At 42.1% G+C, this 26797-nt stretch overlaps 2 protein-coding genes and 1 long non-coding RNA gene across 3 annotated transcripts in view; 2 read left to right on the forward strand and 1 right to left on the reverse strand.

Moving 5' to 3' along the window:
• NOM1 (nucleolar protein with MIF4G domain 1) overlaps window positions 1–1423 on the reverse strand; it is a 15589-nt gene extending 14166 nt beyond the window's left edge. The window contains 2 exon segments of the mRNA XM_072854709.1: window positions 519–1396; window positions 1399–1423. Coding sequence (XP_072710810.1) covers window positions 519–1396; window positions 1399–1423 — 903 coding nt within the window.
• Window positions 1369–22029, forward strand: LOC140648538 (uncharacterized). Its single transcript, XR_012041267.1, has 4 exons — window positions 1369–1974; window positions 10861–10975; window positions 11538–11621; window positions 21739–22029. It is a non-coding gene; the product is annotated as an uncharacterized lncRNA (long non-coding RNA).
• Window positions 22030–23167: 1138 nt separating this feature from the next.
• LMBR1 (limb development membrane protein 1) overlaps window positions 23168–26797 on the forward strand; it is a 74465-nt gene continuing 70835 nt past the window's right edge. The window contains exon 1 of the mRNA XM_072854710.1: window positions 23168–23507. Within this exon, the coding sequence (XP_072710811.1) occupies window positions 23445–23507 (63 nt within the window). The 5' untranslated portion in view covers window positions 23168–23444. The remainder of the gene's footprint in view (window positions 23508–26797) is intronic.

The following is a 26797-nucleotide window of genomic DNA, read 5'->3' on the forward strand; positions in this document are numbered from 1 at the left end:
CATGTGGGCTAAATGACCCGTTTGGCCTCCTCTTCTCCACCTGTGCTACAAGACCTAAAGCAGGCAGAACCTCTGGGATCATCCAGAAGAAGTAACACTTCAGTTTGCAACAGATATTAGTTTTAACATAAGCACTTCTGCTAAGAGCAGAGAGAGCTTAATCATGTTCTTAAACTCTAAAGGCAGGGTAGCACCACTGTTTTGTTCCTTTTATTTGCTGATCTCGGATACAGAGACAAGGCCACAGGCCTTGTGCTTTAGTGTACTATCTACCAGCATCCTGACCTGGGGGAACTCTACCCTCCACGCCTAACAGCTGTCCCTGGGACTTGGCAGGCCTCTGAACTCAACACTGTTGCTGGGCCTGGCGCTGTTTTGATCCATGACAACACTCTGCATGGCCTGACTAGACCGCAAACACCCATGCTTTACAGAGCCGATGTAAACTCTGCTTTACGTTCAGGTTGTGGCATGTACTTTAAGAAGCAGGTTTGCGTTATCTGAGGCGAACGCCCTACCTCCTCCTCCTCCTCCTCGCCCAGGGGCTCGCTGGCCTCAAGCACCCCGCCGTCCTCGGGAGATGAGGACGAGCTCCCGCTCTCCCACTGTCCCTCCACATCGTCCCCCTCGGAGGGATCTGAGGCGTCCTCTGGCTCTTCCTCTTCCTCCTCCTCGTCCTCCTCCTTCGGCCCCGGCTGGCCCTCCCGCGGCTCCGGGGCCTCCTCCTCGTCGCTGCTCTCGCACAGCCTGCTGAGGCCGGCCCGGGAGCCCAGGGCACCCAGCACGTAGCCCAGCCCGTCCCGCAGGAAGCTCTGAGGCAGCTTCTCCGCCGCGGTCCCCTCCTGCTTCTTGCGGCGCTTGCCGAGCCCCAGCTGCCGCTCCAGGCGCCGGATCTCCTTCTCCTCCTCCTCGTTGGCCTCCAGCAAGGCCCGCTTCCGCGCCGAGGCGGTTGCGGCAGCCGGGGGGGCCGCGCGGGGTGTCGGTGCCGGCACCGGCGGCCGCACCGCCTCTTGCTGCCGCGGCGGCCCCGGCCGCGGCTTTCCGACGGCGGCGGCGGGCGAGGCCGGGGCTTTGGGGCGGGCGGCAGGAGCCGGCTTCGCTGGGGCCGGCTTCGCTGGGGCCTCCGCTGGCTCCCCGCGTTGGAGGCGGCGGCGGCGGCTCCGCTTGAGCCTGCGCTTCTCCTTCCTCGCGTCCCGGCGGCTCCTGCGGTTCTGCCTCTCCGAGTCTTTCAGCAGGGACAGCGGCGGCTGGTCGCCGGCTGCCTGCACGAACTCCTGCACCGCCTGCCGCAGCCTGTCCAGCTTCCCACCGCAGCGAGCGCGGGCGGCCACTGGCCGCTTCATCTTCCTCTCAGCCACGCCGCGCCTGGGCGCCGCCATCTTGGGGAAGAGCCGACCTTCCTCTTCCGCCGCGTGGCCGCCATTTCGGGCCGCAGCGCCCCCTGCTGGGCGTTGGCCGCGGGGCGGCCCCTCAGGCGGTCCCAGCTCTGACGAGATAGTCTCCGGGGGGCTGGAGCTCGCTTGAAACCCGTACCAAAGCCGCTAAATCCGTAGAGATCCCCTCTTTTTTTTACATATTTGAGAAAATGTAAGGTTTGTCCCTCTTCTTATAGAAGGGACTGGAACAATTCGTCCCTCATAGCTTTGGCTGCGGTTGCAAGGCCCTAATGCCTGCTGGGCACGAGGCTGTTGCTCGAGGCCGCAGGAGCAGAGGGATATCAACACCCCTGGCTTCTCCTCCACCTGCCCAGTCCCCCATTTTAAGCCCCTTCCAACCCTGCCAACCTCAGGTGTCTCTTCCTGAGCATGCCAGAGACAACGTCCACGTCTACAGCCTCTGTCCAGTACTAACTTCTGTTGGGGTGTTTCCATCCACAGCGGCGTGCAGGACAAGGTGATGCAGCTGCTGGGACCAGTGGCCCCTGCCACAGGGACGGGATCCTCCTTGCTTTGCCTGGCCTGGCACGCGCAGCAGGTGACAACTCGTCTGTCATTTATGTGATCAGAGGGAATTAAATGTCCCGTGGCAGTTTCCTGCTGTCAGCAGGAAAACCAATTGGTTGGTCTTATTTTTAGTCTGTTTGCTGTACTGGAGGCTTATGCAACCTGCTGGGTTTGTGTGTCTGGCCCTGTGTCTGTGTCTTGTCCTCCCACCAACTTTGAAATCTAGTGCCAGTTTCAGTCATGTCTGGCAGATGGCTGGAGTTCCTGGAAACACTGAATTTCCCCAAGTTTCATCAAAATAGGTGGCTGGGTAGAGGAAAGAATTTCTCAGCTGAACAAAGTGCCACAAGATGAGCTTAGACCTTAGCAGACACCAGAAAACACAAATGAAAGCCAGCGCATATGACCCAGTTTCAGAAAAAGGGTTGGTCTTGAATCTCCTGTGGGGACCAAGTCCATAGGAAGTCAGGCTTCATTATTTTGTTCTTTGGCGTTGCACTCCTGACCTCTCTTGAACAATGAAGTACTGCACAGGACTTATATTTTACCTGAAAATTTAATATGGTTTTATTATTCAGAAGATTATTTTTGTCTTTCTGTGCATGTTTCCATATTCTCTCATTACAGCATATGTCCTAGGTGACCCATGCTTCAGAAATCCAGCTTTCTCAAGGCTGATGCATAATGAATCTTTCACCCTCAGTGACAAAATATGTTGCATTGATTTGTCAAGGCATTCCTTTTGCTACATTTGAAACTATATATTATGCTATAATTTATTGCTGGGCTGCTCTTTATTCATGCACAGACAGCTCAAATGCATTTTGCATCCTATTTATAGATTTAATGATAACAGTAATCCAGCAGCATGCCAGAATGCTAGATAAATACAGCTGAATATAATTTGCAAAAATATTAGGTGCTTTTAAAACCCCAAGATTTGCATCTTCCGTCTGTCTCATTGTGTAATTTGTCATTCAGGGCAACAGAGCTTTCCCATAATGACAAATTTCATGTATCTTCAAAGAAAGAAAATGTCAATATTTGCCTTCTTCAGTACCTCATGTCACAAAGCAAAATGTGGAAAGTATGTATTTTGCTGAACTCCACAATCCCAAATTTGGGTGAAAATGGGCATCGTACTTTTGCAGAAAATATACTAATAGAATTATTATCACCTGTTTGTGAAGTAAAAATACTTTCTAACAATTAAAGCAATATTTCAGACAAATTATAAATATAATAATCAAGAAAATGTAATATTGAAAGGAATATCAATCTGCTTAGTAGACTAATTCAGCATTCAAATCTAGTGATGCCATATCTAAATAAATACATTACAACAAATATTTCAGATACTATCCTAGAATATTGTGGTTTATTATTTTACATTTACCAATTTGGCTTCAAGTACCTGGTAAATACAGTTGTTTTAAAATCTAAAATGTGAATAATTAGAAAGTCCTGTCAACTACTTTTCCAACTTTCCTGTGTTGTCTAAATACCAGAAAAGGGGAGAAATCCAGTTTGCATTTTACAAATTTCACATTTAGCTCTCTGCATCATATGGGCATCAATTACCACATAGGAATTCTGAATTGAGGGAACATTTTGTAATTATTCTTTGTTTTGACAGTGATCCTGCAGCAGAGAACAAGCCGCAAGGGCAGGTTTTGCATTTAGAATGAAATTGAACATAATGGTATGATTCACTGGAAATGAAAGTTCATATAGAATTGTTGCTTCAGTAAATTTTTGCTTCCTGCTGAGATAATATTTGTTAACAGATTTCCTTTCCTATTAAATTATATTAATGGATTATTCCCCCCCCCTGCAGAATGAGCAGAATACAATTCCTTTAGCTGTCTGTCTGCTATTGTCTCCTGGTCACCTCCCACATGCCATGAAAATGTGATTTAGTGACTACATGATACACATAGGTAGATTCTGGCTCTTTTGTAATTTGCAACTATTGAGAATATTGTGCTATTTATCACCACAGGAAAGATCAAAGCTGCACCAGGAAGAATTTTAGACTGAGCTCATAGGGTCATTCTTTGTTCTTATCAATGGAGAAAACAGCCTGATTCATGTAAGAATATCGCTTTACATCCAAAGCCTTTTTTGACTATGCAGACTGAAAGCTTTGTGCCAGAATGAATTTATTCTAAGCAGTGAGAGCCTCGGAACAGTGCAAGTTACTTGAATACTCTGCTGTGAGTCTCTAGCATGGCATCCATCTACTTGAGGTATTGTTTTCCCTCATGTCATACTGTCACCACTGGGGTCAGCAGAACTGAAATTTCTGGGAGAGAATGGCTGTGGAAGGATACTTTTCCTCTGGAAAACATTTTCCAAAGTCTCAAGGCAGTACTGAGTTGTTGGCTCTTCAAATGTGCTTCAGTTCCATCTATTTCAGAAGGTATCGGCAGGTGACGAAAGCGATTCCCTTAGTGTTTTAAAGATACATCCCTGTTGCTCAGAATCTTGTTTGTTTTTTTTTTTTTCCAGAGGGTTATGTGCTAAGCAATTTCTAAAAGCTCGGTCCTTATGCAGCTTAAGTCAGGCATGATGAAAACTGAACTACACAAATACTCTAGAAAAATCTCTGTCCTGGCACTTACTCCCACAATTTCCACAATCTTTGTACCTGACCTTGGGCTGGTCATTTATCTTCTCCATGCTGCTTTTGTACAAAATGAGTTATCTTCCATCATTCTGAGACTAAGGCCATGCAAATATATCCTGCATCTCCAGGTTTGCCTGCTGAAGAAGTTACCACCCACAGCATCTTCCCTTGAGGGGGCTTATTACTGTCTCTTTTCTGGGGCTGCCCCAACAGATTTGCTGAGTGAAAGCTGTTTGCTGAGTTTTTCATATAATTGCTTTCTTTTAGTCACTGAGATCAATGTCCTTTCAGTCAGTGCTGACTGGTGATACTCATTAAAAGAGATCTACAGTTAGTTTACACTAACTTAGGCTGTTTTGATTGAGACAAATTAGGAAGTAACCATATGAGTAGCTCTGCAAGGGGATGCAAGGGGATGTCTGCAGCTTGTCCTCCCCCCCTGCCCCCCCCAAAAAGAAGCAGCTGAAAGTGGTAACCTCAGCTGGCAAAACTAGAGTAGGGAGAAGACGTGTATTCACTGACTTTAATCATTAATATCTTTTAGTTCATTGGAAGGAAGGAGTAGGTACTAAAGGTTATTATTTAGATAAATGATCCAAAAGACAAGCATAAAAAAGACAGATATGCTGGGTGAAAGCAGAAACCCATTTCCCCAATCCATTAGCATTTTTAGTTTTAAACTATAAGGAGATTATCTAATACGTGACACAAGGATGACTGAAAAAATGTAATCAGATGACTTGTTATTAAAAGGAAGAGGTAGGTTGCAGCTAAAATGAGCTTTTAAATTAGTGCTTTCTGCACATCACAGTTTAAAAAAAAAACAATTATAAATCAGGATAGCATCATTGATCAAAGTCCCACATTATGGCACTTTGCATTTCCTATACAAAATTTATATAATCAAAGTTTTAGTGCCAAGAAATGTAAGTCTCTATGGGAGACTTAACTCTATGCTGAACGCTGACCTTACCTAAGGAACACTTGTATTATATTGTCATTTATAAGGCAGTTTTTGTTAAAAAAAAGTAAATATTTAACAAGGGACATTTCCTTTTCCCTCTGTTCTTTCTCCTTTGTTGTTAATTGCTTACCTTTAACATACCAATTGTAATTCTGTTCCCTGAAGATCAGTCTTTATTTTTATTAGCTATTTCTTTAATTCTGACAAGGCAACTTTAAAAAAAGAATATTTGGAAGTAGGAGTGACACTCTGGAATAAATACCTACACATACTTGAATTCAACAAACAAATCCTCTAAAATTAACTGTTACTTTGTTAAAATCACCTTTTACCTGTTTATTTATCTATAAAAAGTGAAAACACTGGCAAGAATAAGTATCGTGCCACTGACACAGGAGCAATTGCACCAGTAGTAGTGTGCAGCATTACTGTTCATCCCACTGCTAACACTGTCTTTTTTAATATGTGGTGTAAGGTAATTGTTTTTAGGGACAATTAATTTCCAGCAGCTTTTTGTAGCTCAGTGGGGTGCTCCTAGCTATTAACAAAAGTCTCACTGCATTTTTCCTGAGGCTTTGTTAAAGCTGCAAAATATGTATCTGAGCCAAATACAATGAAGAATTTGGAGGTCTTTCCGGGACAACAGCAAACTTTGGATCTGGTAATTTGTACTGTAACAATGATATCAATTTATATGTGTTCGTCATTCTACATCTTAATCTCTGTTCCTATAATGCATTATGTTACTGTTTGTAATACAGTATTAATTTAATATACAGTTCCTGTTCAGGAACTTACTTACCTGACCATAACCAGAGTGCAGCAGTGGACTGCATACCACATCTCTAGTTAACGACCATTCTCCCAAAGTACTTTGAAATAGCAACACTGATCTAACCTTGACAGACAAGATAGAATTCTTCTCCCTCAGTTTAGATAGACATCTACAGCAGAGCCAGTCATCCTGCTCTCTGTTTATAGTCAAATGGAGAGAAATAGTAACTTTTAGAGAAAAATCTAATCTAATCCATTTTAGGCTTCTGCCTCAGGACGAGATGGACAATGCCTTAGACTCCATTAACCCAATGGTTAGACCTCCATTGATTTAAAAGGGAGCCATGCACGACACTCTTAGATGCAGGCAACTGCATTGCAGATACCGAGTTAGGTGACTCGTATGCGAAGGAAGAGGCAGTGAAACAAAACTATATATGCATGAGCTGGAATAATCTCATGTTTACACAGTTGGTGTCTGGCACATATCCGACACTAGAAACCACCCTAATCTACTCCTACACCTGCTAACATCCCTTTCAAGCAATCACCATCTTTCAAGACTGCAGTTTTGCACCTACTTTAGGACAACCTCAATCTACCATGCACTTGTCCAGGTAATGCATTCCCTCATCTTTCTTCATGTTAACACCAGGACTTGTGGCATAATGCACCCAATCCAAGATTTGATCCAAATAAAACTAATAAGCTTTTCAATTGGGCTGGATTAATTTTCTGATTCAGCTACAAAAAGAGGTAGTTAGCAATAGGAAAGAGAAGAAAACTGCTCCTTCCAATGGCAGCATAGTCTAAGATCACCCTACATCAGTTATGAAACCACACCATTAGCAGATTACAAAAATTATTGTGTCACGGTAACCTGCTGGTAGGGTAGTTATTGCCCATGCTGCTTTAAAGGAGAATTCATTACTCTTAACAACTACAGCTGGTCCTTCTGTTGCCCGATCTGTAAGCACTTGCACCTGTGCCCAATATGAAATAGGTTTTGAAACATGGGTGAAAACAGGAACTATTACAAAAGCCCTTTTTGTGTAACTACAATGTTTATCATGAAAGGGTTTGTCTTTTTTTCTCTCCTGAATAATTTTGCAAAAAATAGCTTACTAATAAGTGAGCTAACATTAGGACAAAGTCCTACAACTGGATATGTATGTGTATGCCTAGGGAGCTGGTTGGTTCTGTACAGCTTGAATTTTCTACTTCTCAGTGGAATTTTCCTCCTTGCTTACTGGTGGCAGAGGTAAGATATCTATTTTTAGGACAACCCACATTTGTCTGGATGCACTTTCAGAGTGGCAGTGTTAAGCTTACTGTGGCCCATTCCTGTACATAATCACAGGAAAACACACACTTAAAATGAGGTAGGTGTTAGTATAATTTAGAATATTATGATTACAGAAATCAACTGAAGAGATGGTTTTATTTGTCATCTTATAATTGCAGTTGTAAATTCTTAACTGCAGATGCCATATTTTCATTAAGTGCTTAAATATGGGGCCCTGATCCCTGATGGGGGCCTCCTGCAGCACCATAATGAAAAAGAAACAACAATAAGAATAAATAACTGTGCCCTTGCTTATAAGCCATGCCAAAATGTTTGTTTGAATTCCTAGCTGTTTAATTAATCCTGAGTCCTGTATGTGAGTGGTTCCAGTTCTAAGACCTGTCATCTATGTGGTGATATTACTGCCTGGTTTTGAGGTCTGCAGATGAAAGAATAAGCTTGAAAGGAAGAGAAGCATACCAGCAATTTGACTTTTTTTTTTTTTTTCAGTAGAGAGGATAATTAAATGTATAGTAATACATGGCAATAATGATGATGTTACCTCTCTATGGATGAGGTGCCTGTATGCAGGACTCGTTTCCTTCTTTGGCATTCACAGAAGTGGAACTGCACAGTCTATGTGATCCTAATGCTGCTTTGTAAATTGGTTGCGGCTTCTTTCCATTTCAATTTCAGTATTGAAAGAAACTTGATCTAATGTATTTGAACACAGGACCAAAGACCAGATACAACTGAGTTCCAATCCTGATGTAGTAAACGTCCTCTTTGTAGCCTTGGGCGAGTCACTTAATCTTTGAATTGTGAAGCTTTGAATTTTGTTATGTAAAATAATTATAAAGATGTTATGATCTTAATTTGAGCCACATTAGTGGTGGGAGACCTGTTCAGATGCTCTTCACCACCCTTTACAAAGAACAAGGGTGACAGGCAAGAAGTGTCATTAGAGATACATCCGAGCAGCAAAATTCAGATACTGAACCTAACCTGGGTGTCCCTAAAGATGAAAAAGCACTAGGATTTAGGGTTCAATATGACCTCGATTATTTTTTTTATTTACAGAAGCAAGCAGTTGACCTGTTTTGTTAGAGATTCCGAATTCCTTATTCTTCCATAACTTTCATATGCCCAAGTGCAATTGCTTTTTCCCATCAGCAGAAAAGGTCATTCTCATTAGGAGACAAATAATGCAAATTGGATACATCCAATTTGCATATTTGAATATGCAAATGAACACACTTCTCATTTTTTTCCCCCAAGTACTGACCTCCAAGTCAAATGGAATTTATTCTACTCTAAGCTGAAAGTGAACTTCTATACAATAAAGATGATTGGGTGTCACAGGGCATCTGACATATTTTATCTAATTGTGATTCCAGGTATTTGATGGCAGACAGAAAGCCTGTGGCTGGATTTCTCAAGAATAAAAAATTAGAAGTCAGCCTAGATTGCAGTTTTTGTGTAGAAACAGAGGTGATTAAGCAAAATTATTAGGCCTGTTCAAGGCCAACATCAAAAATTGTTTTAAAGACCAGTGTTTAAGATTGATGTTACTAGCAGCCCCTTGATGCAGACTGGGAATGTAGCCACAGAACAATCCTAACCTCCAGCAATAAGGAAACAGAGATTCAAGGTCACTTGCAAGCTGAGGTGGTTTATATAGCACATTTCAATGCTTGCTTACATTCTGGACTGACCGTAGGTTCTTACAATATCAGGGACTGTCCTTTTATTAGGTAATCACTATGAGTGATTATCAAATGAGAAAAATCTTGCCATCATTATCTGTGATGGACAATACACTATTATTCTGCAATAATACACTATTATTCTTTGATAGAATTTTAAAATATAGTCGCATTTTTTTCTTTAGTAACTAGGTTGAATAAGGGTGTGATCCAGTGTTAGTCTCCAGTTCCTTCAAAAATAATTACACGCTAAAAATTGTAATACATCAAAAATTTAATTACATTAAAAGTGCTTACTAATGTTTTGTTATTACTCTGTTTAATCTTGGCATCTGCATGCCATCCATTAATTTATTTCAGTAAAAACTACAGGTCACATTGTGAAGTTATTATATTTCTATGTAGTAAAAACTCCCATTTTTTTTTCCAATGTGTCGCTTCAGTGAAGACATTGAGTGGGGGCACATGGCTTTGTGCATGCAGTGATGCATCTAAGAGAGGAAGATAACTAATATGATGCTTTAGTTTATGTATATTTCAGATTTGTATATAAGCTTATTTTTTCAGTTTATATTACTTGAAGTTATCAGTTCTTATAATTAATTCAAGCAGCCATTTAAATATTTCCTCCATGTTAAAAGAAAGAGTTTATTTGGGGCACAGGCATCAATGCTGCTCTTAAGTAAATAAAATATAAACCACATAATAAAATGGTAAACTGAAGAGACATTCCAACAGTAATTAAACTACATTTTTCTTTCTTTCATATACATACTCTCACAAACTCATATGAAAGAATACTATAAGCTGCTGCTTCTTTATAAAGGCAAAACTACCATACTCAGTAAAGTCAATAGACAGTGATTTTGTCAAAAAAAGGAAATACCGGTACCTTGATTCAAATTAACTCAGCATACAAATCAGTATATTTTGGCTCTTGTAAAGAAATTCTGTAGAGGGTGCTATGAAATGCTGTCTTCCATAGCAGCTTATTTTAATACTATTGCAGGGTAACAATATATTTCAGAGAACTTTAAATATAAAGTAAGCACACACACACACAAAAATATATAAATACACAGACACACATTATGTATAAGTATACATAAATTCATTTAATGATTTTAGAATGTACACTTTAAAATTTATTGCATGAGTGAATCTTTAAAAAGTTCTTCCAAAAAATGCAATAAACTTGTCCTGCTGACATTGTGCATAAGTATTTCTTATTCCACAACACAGGGCAGGAAGAACTATCTGAAAATTATCGTCTGTAGTTATTTCTTGACTCATGAATCCTTTGTGAGGATGTGTGCATAGCAAAAGGACAATATAGTTTCTCACATTTTCTATTACTCTCAGTACTAAAAATGGCATTGGCCAGACGGAAGAACATATTTGTGATTGCTCTGAGTGTACAGTGTAGCTCACAAGCATTTCTCTCTGTAACGGTGGCTGGAGTAGCTCCCTCTGCTCAGTTATGTAATTCCTTGTGCTGTGGAACACGGAATGAACTGGATCAGAGAATTCATTCTGATTAAATTTTTTATTTTTGCTAGGTTATTTTCCCCAAGTCTGTCTGGCCATGTATTGCTGTGTCAATACTGCTGAAGGGGTAGTGGGAACAACTGAACAAGAACAAAGCTGGACACAATCAGCTCTACAGCCCAACAGGTACTTGCTCGGGTACTTTTACAAAGTGCTAAAATGAAATCCTCACTTGGGCTTTTCGGAAGCTCTATGGAGATTATTAGCCTGCAGTAATATAAAAATCAATTAGATGTAGGGAACTTGGAGTTGTGCAGTGTCTGCTGCAGGATTACTTCACAATGCCACAGAGAAAGAATTTGAGGCTTCCTTCAGAGCTATTTGCCAGGAAAGCTAATGTTCCCTCAAACCTGTCATGATTCAAGGTATGACCAGAAAATATGACGGGTAGAAGGATGTACCAGCAGATCCTGCTGCGTGGTGGTGGTGTTGAAGACGGGAGTCAGTGGTGCGGATGTAAGACAAAGGAAGGGAAGGAGCATGGCTGGCATTTCAGCCATTAGAAAATTGTACCTTGCTAAGGTGTTGCTAGTGTTTTAATGTGGTGTGTGGGGTGAAGAGAACATGGAAAGGTTACAAGCTCCCTGCTGTGTGACCTCTACTGCTACAACAGAAAATCCAAACATATGCCATAGCATACAGTGTTATTTAGGACAACAGCAATGTTCAATAATGATTTCCCTCACAGATTTGCTGGCAGCCTGAATACATTCAAGACTAAATGTCACTTTGGTAACAGAGTTGAAGTGTGGAGAAGACCCATCTGAGAGAGGTTAGTTGTTTTCTTACTTTGTTGATGATATCCAGGTGTTAATACACAATGAGACAGCAAATAGGTCTGAAATTATATTCTAATTATGCTAATTCTGGGAGCATACAACTCTAAATGGACCAAAGCGTGTAGTGGGCTACGGTTTAAAAAAGGCGATGACATCAGGTCAGCGTATGCCTTGAGTAATGGCACTTGGGTACCCACAACGATAACAGGACAGAGTGCGTTATAGGGAGGTGGGCCGTCAGGCTACAGCAAGTGTTCAGCGCAGACGTGACCACATTAAATAGTAAAACTCTGTCATATGCTATGCAGCATTACCAGTACTTCAAAGAAAACTACGTCCTGTGCAATACTTTAGCAGTGACTACAAACTGCAGAGTTATTTCCTATGATTTGTTATTTTTACTATTCAGGACGAAGTGAGCCCTTTGTATCCAGGTTTCCCAGTGTGCCTTACAGTGACTTTTCATGTAGGCTTTTAATGTATGTTTAGCTTTGGCAAATTAACAAACAATACAAAAAATACTGTTTCTGTAAAAGCAAATAAGTTTGGAGGTATCAACACACAAGATACAAAACAATATGAATGTATCCTATGAAACCTTGTTAACTTTGTACTATCCCTACAGTTTAAATAAGTGATTACTCACAGAATGATATGATTTAGAAACAAAAGGCCATCTGTCTCAAACAGATGACATCTTTGTAACCTTATGAGTACTGAAAATAGAAAAACTAGATTCTGCAAGTTTATCAATAACCAGTTTGTAGGAAATATGCTTCAAAGAAGAATGAAGGAATGGCGTACTGGCTTTTACACTGAAGAAACTCCTCATCTCTGTGCTTCTCTAAAAACTCTGCAGCCTTTTATCCTCCCATGTATGATACAGAGCCGGCATATTGTGGTGAGCTAAGCTCATCAGCAGCTCTGAACTTGTCACATGATGGGCCACATGGAGCTCTATGCTTTTTTTTCTCCATAAGGTGGGACCAGAATTTTGGGAAAGCCTGACTGCAACAGCCATATCAATGTGGAACATGTGGAAAATAGGGGGAATTGGCTAGAGGTAATAAAGCTGAAGGACACCTATAGCAAGGCCACAGGTATGATTTAACTCCTTGGGCCAGGGAGAAGATGCACTCCTATGTCTGGTAGTAGTTATTACAGGTTGAGCCATGTATGACCACATCTTTGATGAGAAATGGGGTCAGTGACCATTACCATACACTGGAGATTGAAGGATGAATATTGACACTTTCAACCTTATGCAGATAAGGCTGGGAGTTGTTCCACTCCTCTCATATCAGGCATTAGCAGCATGTAGGAGAGCAGGGCACACCTGGTCAGGCAAAGAAGACATCTTATGCAGTTCAACAAGTTCAAGATGCAACTTGAAAGCCAGTAATGTAGGCAGACTTCTCTGCTGCTCCTCTGTTGAAAGATCAGAAGACACATGCCTTTTCTATGTGTAGGATTCAGCCAACAGTGAGAGGGCTTGGGATGATTCATCCTAGCTATGGATGAGATTTACTGAGGGAATGGCAAACAGACAGGCCAGGGAGTAGTGGCATTGTCATGAAGAACTTTTGACCCTGCCTGCACACCTCTATTTGGAGCATAGGAAAACCTGAGACAAAGATGGTGGCATCGCATAGCCATGGTGGCATATGCTAAACCCGAATCGCCAGGGGGAATTGTCAGGGTGTGCTTCTATAGTTGACCGGTCCTGGATTCAGGTGCCTCCATGAATCCTCCAATCTAGGAAGCAGCTTCAGATATACCTGAAAGCCTCTTAACAGCCTGATCAATGCTATTTGACTAGACAATCCAGGCAAAAGATGGGGCAGAGAGAGCATCTGCAACATTTTTAACATAGTTGGTGGCATCCCCAGCTTTATGAGATCAGGGGAAAGAGATATGCCAGGGCCCCAGCACCTTCAGTGAGGACCAGGCAGGGTGAGGGTTGTTTTTAGTTGGATGTGGCTAATCTCTGCCACCTACCCAGAGGTCAGTGGGTAGATGTGGCATAGGTGGAGGTTCCTGGTGGGGCTCATCAGGGGCCTGTTGGGACATTCAGGGCCCTGACAGCGTGCCCCAGGGAACAGGCTAAGTACGGTCTCTGCTTGTACTTAGTCTGAATGTACTTTGAGAGATTCCAGGTGTCCTAAGGAACATGGGAAGATAAACTATGTCTTTCGGTGTCTGATAAATGTCTGCCTCGTTTGAGCTCACTTCAGGAAGAAGGCTGACCTTTATGAGATACTCTTCTCTTGTGGTTTTTTTTTTTTAGTCTTTTAAAGTGTGGCCTGGTATTCAAGGCACAGTTCTTGGCAACAACCTCTCTATGCGAGTCAGAATAGGTGGAAGTGAAGAAAGCAGATGACAGATGAGAAGTGTGTGGACAGTAGTCTCTAGACAAGCCTTGGATTTCGAGGGTTTGTAGGACAGCTGCGTGCTTTATTGTATGTTATGTAGACTGACCTTTCCTCTTGCCTAGGCTGAGGGCTATGGCTCAATAAAACTGAAAAAACCCTAAGCAGGTGCAGTGTGATAGTGACTTTCAAAGGGGTGCCTTATGGAATGGCATGAAGCTGTGTCAGGGGAAGTTCAGATTGGACATTAGGAAAAGGTTCTTCAGTGAGAGGGTGGTCGGTCACTGGAACAGGCTCCCCAGGGAAGCAGTCATGGCACCAAGCCTGTCAGAGTTCAGGGAGCATCTGGATGATGCTCTTAGTCATACGGTTTAGTTTTAGGTAGTCCTGCGAGGAGCAGGGAGTTTGACTCGGTGATCCTTATGGGTCCTTTCCAACTCGAGATATTCTATGATTCTGTGTGACACACCACCTGTAAAATATGGTCAAATATCATATGTGTGCCTTGGAGCATAGACATATATGGAACATTCAGCATGGCGTATCTCTGCAGTTGCAATCACTGGCAGGGTGGGTATAATTTGAATCTAATGCATGGCTTACAGGACCTAAAATTAGGAAGATGAAAATATTTTAAAGAGTTGGATGAATCACAACCTATTCCTTGTTCTGTCCTCCCACCTTCAAGACAGTATGAAATCTCTGGAGTCCTCCATTCAAATACTTAGATATACCCAAATGTTTAAAGTCACTAGAGATGGCTTTTGCTTTTATATGAGGGCCAGAGGACTATATATCATCCCAGGGAGGATCCTGCCATATTTTTGTTACTTGGAGGTGTAACTACTGTAATGTAATATCTACTTGAGAAAGGAAGTTAAACTCTCAAGAACAAATTAGCTAATTTCACGTGATTTTTGTTAAAAGGCCTGCTAGATCTGAGTCTAGTTTCTGAAAATAAGTATTGTCTTATGTTATAAAATAACCTGTTCTCATTATGTCAGCATTTTCTGATAGACCACTGGTGGAATGGATGACTGCTATATGTTCTGTGGATCAAACACTGATCATCGGAGCTCTACTTAGAGTGTAGTCTTTGATGGGATAACTGCATAAAGTTCTCCTGGTCAGGAGATCAGACTTGACAGTTGTAGCGGCCCTTTTTGGCCTTCCAGCCTTTGATGCTAGCAATAAGCTTATACAGCGAAGAGAAACTTTAGCATGGTAACTGGCAGATATTGTAAAAGTGCATTATATATATGACTGTCGCATGAAGAAATACCTGCTGAAATTTATTTGCGATGTCCTTGAACAACATTGAATTCTCCAGATTAGGTGGTGCCTGTGGAGCAAACCTATTCATTTTGCTAATGAGACAGAGGAGGAAGATAAAGATATAAAAAATGCCTGGCATCATATTTTATTAGTCACCCAATATAATTATTGACAGGGATCGAGGATGTTAAGTTCCAGAAAAGGACTACTTATTATCTTAACACTCCTGAGATGCATTAAACACATTTGAATTTAATTAGAAAGGAGTATCCATGATTTAAGAATAAATCTTGCACCTATTAATTTTAGAAATTAAGATGATTTATTTCCTTTAAAATTTCTAGCATTTTGGATAAAAGTCCTTCATAAAAGGTGCATGGCTTACTTTCAAAGACTAAATTTATACAATGGGATTTTGTCAACCAGGCTGAAAAACGGTTGTAGTTTAACACTGGATAGATTTTTGAAATGCCTTCTGTGTGATATTTAACAGTACAGTCATCTTAGTTGTGATGAGTCAGGTACTGAATTTAAGAGAGAAAAAGAAAATTATTTAACTAATACAAAAAATGTTTTTTAATTGTTTAATGATTTGGCAGTGCAACCCATCTTCTCCAAAAATTGTAAAATTTCATTTCTCAAAACTATGTAGCTAACAAAAAATGACTTAAGGATAGTTTAGAATGAGCACAGATGGTCCAGCAGATTAATGATTTCATTTATTTTTTTTTAAGGACAATGAGTACAGCCATGTTAAGTAGTCAGGAACTGATAATATGGGTAGATATTTGCATTTTCATAATTTATAATACAGCTAATGCATGGTCACATGTTTTAGAATCAATAGTAAATTGGCAGACTAAGATGTCTAATGAAAGAGGTTGAATGGCCCACAAATCAAAGGAGAATATTCAAAAGGGACAGAGAAACAATGAAAGGTAAACAATTGGCAAAACTCACAGAGAAAGCACAGATGTAGTGATGGGTGAGGCTCTATAGCCTGTGTAGCACGTTGTGTAGATGTAATGCTATAGTGCTATGTATGCAACAAACAAAAGTGGAGCAGGGGCTGGAGTAATTTTAAATGGTATTATGTAAGCACTTCAAGAATGGGAACTAAACATAGACTGAAGAGAAAGCACAGGAGTGAAGAAAGCATCTGTTCTCTAGCAACAGAAAAATTATTTGTGACACCTTGGTTTCAGAGACACATGCTGGTGCTATTATTCAACCAGTGGTGAGACAACATTAAAGCTTCTAATGATTATTTGCTAACACAAAAAATATTGGCTTCACTCTCAAATAACTCTTTTGGATCCCATTATGATGTTGCCATGGAACCAACCCATGATATTAGCAAGCTCATATGGGCAATCATAACACTCGCAACCAGTAGAATAAGTTAGTACGTCAGGAAGTTCCCAAAGATGAGAGAAATTATAAGAAAAATTGATTTGGATTAAAAAAACAGGGATGGAAATGAATTTTTTTTTTTTAAAGGATGTGTTTATTCTGGTCGACAAATCACTGCTAATACTACTGGCAGATGACACAAAAAAGTTGGCAAATACTGGAAATAACAGACTGGTAAATTATGAAGATGAGCTAATCATACAGAGCAATCTGAAATGTTTGGGAAGCAGAAAACAAAAGAGGCTTGAATTCAGTCAAATGTCCATGGATGCATCAGGAACAAGGAATCGAGGTCCTGTCTACAGAACCAGGGCTGTATCTGGAGAAGAGTGATTCAGAATAGAAATTATGGATTGCTGCTGGTTGATATGAGCAAAGTTCAGAGGTAGCCACTATTTTCTCCCTCAAGGAAATGATTGCTCTAGGATTTGGATTAAAATGTCCCTAAAACTGGCTTTACTCTATATAAGCAAATAAGTGGACATGGCAACCCAAAACAAAGATAAAGAGCCATTAATCTTACTTTAGGTCTGCCACAAGGAAGTCTCTTACCTACAGCCAGACCTCTTGTAGCAGGAAGACCGGAGTAGACACAAGTTTCTTCAACAGCACATCCCATTTGCTTGTGGGAAGTAATAATGTTTTTCACCTCTGAAGCTGTGTGCTGTTTTCCTCTGTAATGGCTAAAATGGTCTGTAACAGAGACCATAAACGAAGGAGGTGATTTTACATCTGTTCATAGAATTGCTGAAACCAAACCTAGAATACTGCTTTCAGTTCTTTTGCCTACATTTTAATAAGTATGTTAAAAGTTTGGAGAGAATTCAAGGAAGAAAGAAAAAAAAATTGAGTTCATAGTTGAGAAAAATCTTTAAAGAGTAAATTTACTTAGAGTAAATCTTTTTAACTGACTGAAAAGAAGATTTTGAGGTGAATTGTGATTAGTAGGAAATATTAAGTATTAAAGTTCTTAGCTGTAGCTGGGAAGGTCAGAACAAGAACCATAGGTAGAAGCTGAAGGCAGTAAAATTCAAATCAGAAATAAGGCATGATTTTTAATACAGATGGTAATTAAATATTGAACACACCATAAAGAGAAGTAGTGAGTTTTCACTCTTTTGATCCATCCACTCTAGCTGAACATCTTTCAGAGGCTGACTGAATCAAACACTAATTTCTGGGCTCAAAACAGACATAGACTGGTGAAAGTGAGGCTTTTTTAGTTGTGGGTTTTTTGTTTGTTTTGGTTTGGTTTTTGATTCTTTGACTCTGTAACAATATTGACCCTGGCAGGAGTTTAGGAGTTCTACCAATAAATACCTACTTGAAGAATCAGCCAAATCAGCGATGGATAGACAGCATGGGGCAGATGTCCCTGGGCTTGTTCATACATCTATAGCAGGTGAACTTTGACTTTTATATGCAGCCACATATCCTTGAATATTTCCTTTTATCTCATTCCTAACCACGTTTAAGCTGCAATGTGGTGGGGTTTTTTTGGTGGCTGTTTTGTTTTGTTTTGTTGGGGTTTTTTTTGTTTTGTTTTGAGGAGTGTTTTAAATCCTCACAGTGGGACATGAAAGACACAGTAAAGGTGAATGGAAGCAAAATGAGCTTTCAGTCATTTCATGCTGCCTAGATAGGGAATGGAAACTGTTCTGGCTTCATGACATGACTTACGCTTCCTTTACCTAACAACACCAAGTTCCTGCAGAGTTTATGCCTCTGACTATAAACTCTGCAGAGGTCTTCTGACTCTAGGCTCCTATCAGTGAAACAAACCTAAGGACTAGAGGGGTTTTATTCAACACTGAATCCAGTTCCTTGGTTATTGAAAGCAATCTCACTAAACTTTTTATAAATGGACCCAGCTCTAAGTTAAAAGTAGTGGAGATATTTTACTCAGATGTTAATTTCAAAAGCTTGTTCAAAACTGTATTACTTTGATGATGCATTTTTTAATTCTAGTTTTGGGGGTATAGATTCATCAATATATTGAAGAATACATATATAAAATCCAGCACATACCTATGTGGGTCTATACTGAAGTAGTTTATATGCATTTTTTTGGTGCCAATGTTCTAATTTTTGATTTAAATTTCTATCCCTTGGCTGTTTCAAAAAATATGTATCTTGTGGCATAATATAGCATTTAGCTGGTGAGTTAGTGTTACTGGGTTGACACAATGAAGATACAGGCTGGAAGTATTTGGAACAAAAAAAATCATGCTTTTTTATTTTAAAAAAGCAAACAAATAGAAAATAGAAAGAAGGTATGAATAGAAGTGAAATGCCGGTCAGCAATATTTCACGTTGAATCCAGATCCACAACTGATGATCTGGCTTTCTCAAGTTATAATGCAATTCTTGCTATGCTTTAGCTTCCAAAATATAAGACATTGAAATGATCACCCAATAAATAATCTTAACGTACATAATTATGATAGCGTAACATTTCTTTTATACTGTGATAAAGTTATTTTAACTTTTCCATCTTTCTTTTTGTCTTCCATAATTGGCTTTTGAGTATGTAAAGTGCTGGGTATTATTTGTGGCGTGTGTTTACCCTAAGTTCTCTTTAAAATCAATGATCATTCTCAGCAACATACTAAATTGGGCTTCAGGCTTCAATCTGGCCAATTCTTAGGCAATATCTCGAATGTAGTCACCTAAGTAGTCATATTAACTGAGAGAAGAACTTCCTATTTTCTGTTTAGTCCAAGCTGCATTTGGCTGAATGGTGACTGGAAAAGAAGGTCTCACCTATTCAAATGCTGCTAGATAAATTTAGATTTAAAGGCATGGTGCCAATTTCACATTTACAGTTAAAGAGGGTGATCTAAAATCCATTGACAAATTCTGTGGGAACCTTCCCAGTGTAACAGTTCCAACTTTAGCAACTTAAATTTTAGCCAATTCAACTAATTTTATTAGCTTGAATATCCAGACATTTTTTCTGGAGAATCTGAGAGTTAACCCAGTGCACATAAAACCCTCCTTGGGGATTCAGGATACCAGATAACACAGGGTTATCCTGAAGCTGAAAAACTGTTCATTTAAAACTAGTCTGAAAAAGAATAATCTGAGCAAAATCTATTAAATCCACTTCACTTTTACGCTGAGCGGTTAGGCACCACTAAATGTTAGTAGAAGTCTGTTTTTTCATTACTCCCTTTGTGTGTGTATATCTGTACATTAGCAACTTGAGAAAATGTTCTATGTACACCTAAATCATGTCTAGATTAAACCTAGACCAAGCTCCTTAGGGTTGCTGAGGAATTCCTAAGAATTGCTGAGGACAGTCTCTCCAGCACTGTCTCTGTTATGTCTGAAGTATGGAGGAAAAACATCTAGGAGTCTTTTAATCACCCTCTGGTGCAAGGTCCCTCAAGCTTAATTTTTGAGGTTTTTCTTTTGGTATACTTCAAAATACTACTTTTGTACTCCCATCAAAAACCAGTGGGTTCATCAGTCAGCCTTCTTGTCAGTTTGTGGCAGCTGCCTACTCTAGACTGCATTTCCTTCAATATACATAGATTTTGCTGTGGTGGCTACCATGACCTTCCTTCGTGATGTAGACACCTCAGAACTGAGCAATAAATTCTGCCCAAGAAAGGATCGAAGCTATTTTTTTTCCTGTCTTCTTAGCAAATGTAAATGTGTATCATGTTTCTGATGATTCATCTGCTATAAATGGAAGAAAGAACTTGCCAGTCCATAGTATGAGACAAATTATGTATCTCCTCCTCAGGTATATTTCAAATTAAATATATTAAAAAGAAAACATACAGCCCGAGTGGAAGCGGAAGGTTCAATTCTGCTATGTCTCAAACTTAATTTTATTTCTAAAACAGCTACAAAAGTACAGCTTATTTTCCTTACAACCTTCTATTTCAGAGCAGCGTTTACTATGTCTGCACATAAAGTTAGAAATGTATGAAATCCTTAGCGCCTAGATACAACTCTCAGGCCTCCTTAATGAAATAAACTTAGTTTCAGATTCAATGAGCTGTTCCTTAGCAGTGGGTGAATCATTTCCCAGGTAGCTCAGGAACTGAATCTTACCTCAGGCCTAGATTCCTCACCAACTGGCAGTAGGTATTGGTATTTACTGGCAGAGGTTCCCTAGGAGCCTATAGGTTGCCCTGCCCTAAGCTTAGTTCCTTCTCTTGACTCCTAACTGTGTCTTTCACTGCCTCTTCTTCCCCAAACTGCTTCACTCTTCCATCTGCTTGTCATGGGTCATCCTTGTTGCCTGGACCACCTTGCTGCTTGACTGTGGCCTGAACTCCAACCGTGCTCCTCCTTTGCCTTGGTATTAGTATGTCTATTTTAAATACCAATTGCTGGCCTAATCTCTGATTGAGCCCATTTTTTCCCCTTTGACTGGACCTTCTGGTCTCCCCAGTTCCTACATCTGGTTTGTTCTGGCTACAACACTTCTGTCTTCATCACAAACCCGGTGAAGGCCTACGTGCTAGGTTCCTCACGCCCTGGTTATAATACCACTGCAATTTCTTGTGTAGGTCTTCTATATGAGATTATGAAAGCTGGGAAGCTATCTGTTCTGTACAAACATTAAGTATGACACTTTGTAAGAGCAGGGTTTGTCTTTGAGTCCACTGACATAATTTCTGTAGGCAGCTGTGAGAGAATTAGATTTCTCTGGGGACAGGTTGTTGCAGTTGTGTTTGTTGTTGCAATAAAATATATTACTTCTACCTATAAACCTCATCTTCAGTTATGCTGTTCTCTCTGGACCAGCTCCTGAGAGGGGAGCAGCACTAGCCACTCTCACAAGCCAAAGTCTCATGTAATGTTCCTCTTGGCACCTACAGATGCTTTCACCGCTTTCAATGTACCAAGAAGAAAAGGTGAGTAGGAATAGTTGAAGAAAAAAGTCAAATGAGTAATCATATTGTCTATTGGACACAATCTAGTGCTGTGCAGGGAATAGCTGTAAAGTAGGTCAGCTTTTCCCAAGAAGCATCTCAAAGACTGTGCTCCCTGTTCCTTCAGGTCTGCTTTTAATGGTCCTCTCCTGTTCCTACAGCCTCAATGAATACCTAGGAGGTCTCCCCCCTCAAGCAGTGGACTTCAGGAGGAGAGAGACTGGGGATATTTCTGGCCTCTCACACCCATGGTGTGATTCTGCCTGCAAATACCTTGTCTGTATCTTCACAAGGACCAGAAGAACATGGGTGAAACCATGGCTATACTGAAGCGGAAGGAAATTCTGCATTCGGAACTACACGACATACATTACACAGTCAAAGATTACTTTTACTAACTCTAAAATTTAATAAATACTTCACCATCTGCTTTTAACCAAGAAAATGGGCCAGAGGCTGGGTAGTAAATATAATCTGAATTGTAATTGGCATGGATATCGTGTATAATGTATCAACAGATGTAGAGAGGCAGAAAGTGATGATCCTTATTTTTGAAACTTCCTTGGAATAATACTACATATTTGGATAGAAATAAGTGTTTGATTTGCTAAATCACAATCTATAATTTATAGTGTGGCCTAGATTAATAGCTTTTGTGTATATTTAGACAACTGATCTACTTACAAACTGAGAAACAAAGAAGATTGCCTGTGTGTATAGAGGGGGTAGGGAACAACTGGGCGATTGTGCCTTCGTACTGCGGCGCGTGGCCAAAAACCACCACAGCAGTTTGTCGATAGAAATCACTCAGAGGCACCAAGCTGCTCCAGGCAAGTGGAACGCAAGTTTGAACTTCGGTTTTAAGTACAGTCTTTCAAACCAGCAGTTCTGATGCATTTACAGGGCAGGCCGAGTTCAAGGAGGGTCAACTAGACCAGAACATCCCCAGACTCCCTCACGTTGCCCGAGTTCAGTGGGGCCAGTAGCTATCGGGCTCCCCGGGGGGGTGTAACCGCTGCCCACACCCGTCTCCTGAGGGGCCGTTGTGGGGGACTCTCGCGGGCGACCCCTGGATCAGGACAGCTCCGGTGACTCCTCTCACGGGGACGGGGCTGCTGCCCGGCCCTGCGCCTGCAGCTCTCCCCCTTCCCGGACCCGGAAGGGGTCTGATCCTTCCCCCGCCAGCGCCTCAGGCGCCTCAGGAGCCTCCTGTCCTGTCCTGTCCTGTCCTGTCCCGTCCCGTCCCGTCCCGTCCCTGCTGCTCCCAGCCCCACGACGCCCTCGGGCACCGCCTGTCCCCGCCAGCCGCCCCACGGCCACAACGCTCCCCTGCTGGGGGAAAACCACCCAGCGCCCCGCCCCGCGCCCCGCCCCTTTTCTCTCCAGCCACTCCTCTGGCTCCGCCCCCGCCGCGGCCACGCCCCTTTCCAGTCTCACTCCCGCCTTCCTTTGAGCCACGCCCCTGGACGTTGGTTCGCCCTCCCTTCGCTTAACGATAAGCCCCGCCCCTTGCCCCTCCCCCGCCTCGGGGGGTTTGGCCACGCCTCCTGGCGGTTGTGGGCAGGGCCGCGGTGTGCGCGGGGACGCTGCGTGGTGACGCAGCAGGAGGAGCTGAGGCGGTGCTGCCCGCCCTTCCTCCTCCTCCTCCTCCTCCTCCTCCTCCTCCTCCTCCGCGCCCCGCCGGGCGGTGACAGAGCGGCGGAGCCAGCCGGGAGCGCCGCCGCCGGGGCCCCTCAGCCACCGCCGGGGCCCGGGGGAGCAGCCGGCGCTGCCGCTGGCCATGGTGGCCCGCCTGCCGCCGGGGGGGCAGGAGCAGGCGCGGCGGCGGCGGCCGCCATTGCGCGCGGGGGCCGCGGGACTATGAAGGATGGAAGCGGACGAGGTGACGATCCGCGAGCAGAACTTCCACAGCCAAGTGCGGGAGTACACGGTAGGAGACACCGCCCTCGCACCGCCGCGCCCCTGCGGCCCTTCCGTTGGGCCCCCGCGGCTGCCTGCCCTCGCAGCTCCCCAGCTGCGCGATCCCCCCTCCCGCCTTCCTCCCTGACCTGTCATTGCGGTGTCCCGGAGGCCGCGCTGCCGTGGGACTCCCCCCCCGCCCCCCGCCCCGCGCCTTGCCGTGCTCTCCGCCCCCCCCTCCCCGGTCCCCGTCGCCGGGCAGCCGTGGGGTTGTCCCGCTCTTTCGTTGCCTGCCCTTCGCTGCTTCGCCCCTCGCCCCAGCTCCCGTGTCCAGACTGACTCGGGTGGCCTGTCCCGTGGACATAGCTGTGCGAGCATCTCCTTCTCCAGGCTGGGTGTGAGGATCCCAACTCTGACCCCGTTGTGGGTCTTCCTCTCCCGGTACCTTCAGCGAAAAGGGGAAATACCGTGTATACATGCAGGACATGGGCGTGTTTCTGAATGTGCTCTTGTGCGCTGTGCTGTGTGTTCAACACCTCAGGCTTCAAGTGCAGCCTTGGTACTGCTAGGTTTGCGTGGGATTCCGTGTTATCGCTGTGGTACTAAGCTCCTCCTGTCTTTTGCTGCAGTGTTTACAATGGATCCCTGTAACCTTCATGTTTTCCCTAACCCCTCATGTCGTTCTTAGTGCTGCTGCTGCGTGTCCTATACTTTCCAAGTGTAGCGATACAGAGTGCAGTGCCTGTGCTGTCCCATCTTCCTCAACCTTCTGTAGTCAAGTGCAACACTACACCTTACATGCAGATGGAGAAAACTGTTGCAGTTTCCTCTCTGCCTCATAGTTGTTTTCAGGACTATTCAAAGCCAACAGAGGTGTTTTGGTGGAGCTTGTCTCTCTTCTGCTTCACATCAAGGAGGGAAATACATGCTGCACATAGGAGACATGCAGTGTTGTCTTCTATGCACATGCTATGCTAACTTAGCTGGGTAGTTGCATTCACTTTGCAGTTACCGCTGTTATTTTTCAGCTGTATTGGGAGACAATATTAAATATCGCTGTTGACTGATTTATGTAGGCCTATAGCTAGGTTATTTGATAAAAGAGACTTGGAACCCTAGTGTGTTAATTTTTTTTCTATATTTTAAGAATCCATATGTTAAGACCTTCTTGTTTTTGGTGAAGTATTATATTTCTGGGATATTTTTTTCTGAAGAGGGCAAAACAAGTCTGTGTGAAGACAACTGTTACTTTAGGAGATTTTCTGGACCTTCACTTTTCTGTGTGTGGATGTAGTGTATGTTGTGAGAGCTGTGATCAGTGGAGGGGCATAAAAAGAAAAATACTCTTTTGTAAAGAAGTCTTTAAGGATTATCTTAATCTCCTTTGTGCTATGAAAACACAGGTGTATGTGCAAATCATGCATCTCTTCTGGATGCTAGCATCCATCTTTTCCCTAGTGTCCATTTTTCCTTTTGTATTTCTTTGTGCGCTACTTATCTTCTACTTACGTCCTCCAGAGTCTTGTTCTGATACATCGTATGCTACGTATTGTGCTTTTGTACGTAGTAGGGTGCACAGATTTTGAGTCTGAAGGAATAGCTGTGTGCACCGTCTCCAGGTACTCTTACAAATAGTGAAGGTCTATTAAATTCTTAAAGAACTAGCTTATCTATACTGCAGCTACTTCTCTAAAGCTTTTTCAGCCCCTCTAGTGCAATTGGTAACTCTTCCTATTTGTGTAATCATGTAAGAAATTACATAAGACATCAAGAACTCATATTTTACAGGTGCAGTGTTGCTTTCTTTGGACAGTGAAGGCAGGATATTCAGTGAATGACTTCTTGCTCTTGAAACTGTACTTTGATCTTTAGTATTGATGACAAGTCATCTAAGTTATTGTTCAATCAGTGGGGATAATAACAATTTGCCTTTTAAATCATGCATTGGTACAGCTGTGATCTTGTCTTTAACTTAGGTTGGAAGACAGTGGGGTTTTATGAGGGCATAAACTGCTGCCATCCACAGCTGAGTATACAACCTTCTTGTGGCTCTCGCGTAGCTGCAGAAGCGTATTGCAGGTCTGATTACACTTGTGGTTAGTTTAAGCATAACAAAGTACACAGAGTATGTTGTTTACATGTACCATTATGTTAACATCCCCTCCTAATCATTCCTGCCTTTGCTGGTCATGAAGTTACATGGTGAATATAATTTCTTAAAATATGCAAATAGACAGTTGTCATGTGGGTAGTGGATATAATCATTGGCCCCTCAGCTGGAGGAGGGAACGTTTCTGACACATGCACAAGACTGTCATTCCAGCTGCAGGTGGGCTGGGGGCAATGGAGCAGTTAACAGAAGGATTTGATGTTTCTTGTGTAATGTTACAGTGGAGGAAATCTCTATCTGCCTGTAAGAAGTAAGTCAAATTTATGGAATCTGGTACTATTGTCTTTGGAGACCTGGTTGTGTGGCCCAATCTTTACTGGAGGCTAAAATGGTATATTCATGAGAGGAGAGAAATCAAAGTACGTTGATGTAGTTGAAAAGAAAACCCTTTTCATGCTTCTTTTACAACTTTTATTCATTTTCTTTGAATAGATACAGCATTTCTAGATCGTGCATTCTGATGGAGTCCTAAGGGTATGCTAAGCTTAACTTCAGTGTAATGCTTCATTCTGTTTAATCTGTTCTCTTAACTGGCAAGCTACAAAGTTTTCCATAAAGTTGTGTTATGTAACAAAAATTGAAGGCTTGTTATCCTTCTGCTGGTGGTGCCTGTCTCTTTCTGTGGGTGCCAACTTGTGCTAATTCCACCTTGAAAAGAGAAATGTTTCTGACACATGTTTATAGCTTGAGCAAGGGTAGTAAAAGATTATTTTTTTAAACAAATCCTTCATCTGCTTTTGAGGTGACTGTCTCTGTGATTTAATGCTTAATTTAACTCAGGCCCTTTCACTCTTGACCTTGTTTGGAGTGTCTGAGTGGTACCTGTTTTTTTTCAAGAGGGTGGCTGTTTGCAACAAAATAATCTGCCTTGTATTTTGTTTCTTCATGAGGATGATCTTTTACTAATAGGAGGTTAACTCCCTAGTCTAGTTTCGGCATGGCTCTTCAAATATGGATCTGCTGTGTTGAGGATATGTTGTTTGGAGTAGTTATTGAAAACATCCAGACTCTTTCAGACTTGTATGAACTTTAAAATTCAGATTCAGTGAAGTAAACATGGAGATTGAGAACTGATGACCCAGTATAAGAGATGTGACACAGCCATGAGTTTGCTCTAAGTCAGTGAGAGTCTTGAGTTCAATAAAGCCGGA

This window comes from Ciconia boyciana, chromosome 2 (assembly GCF_034638445.1).
Source record: "Ciconia boyciana chromosome 2, ASM3463844v1, whole genome shotgun sequence".
Taxonomy (NCBI): domain Eukaryota; kingdom Metazoa; phylum Chordata; class Aves; order Ciconiiformes; family Ciconiidae; genus Ciconia; species Ciconia boyciana.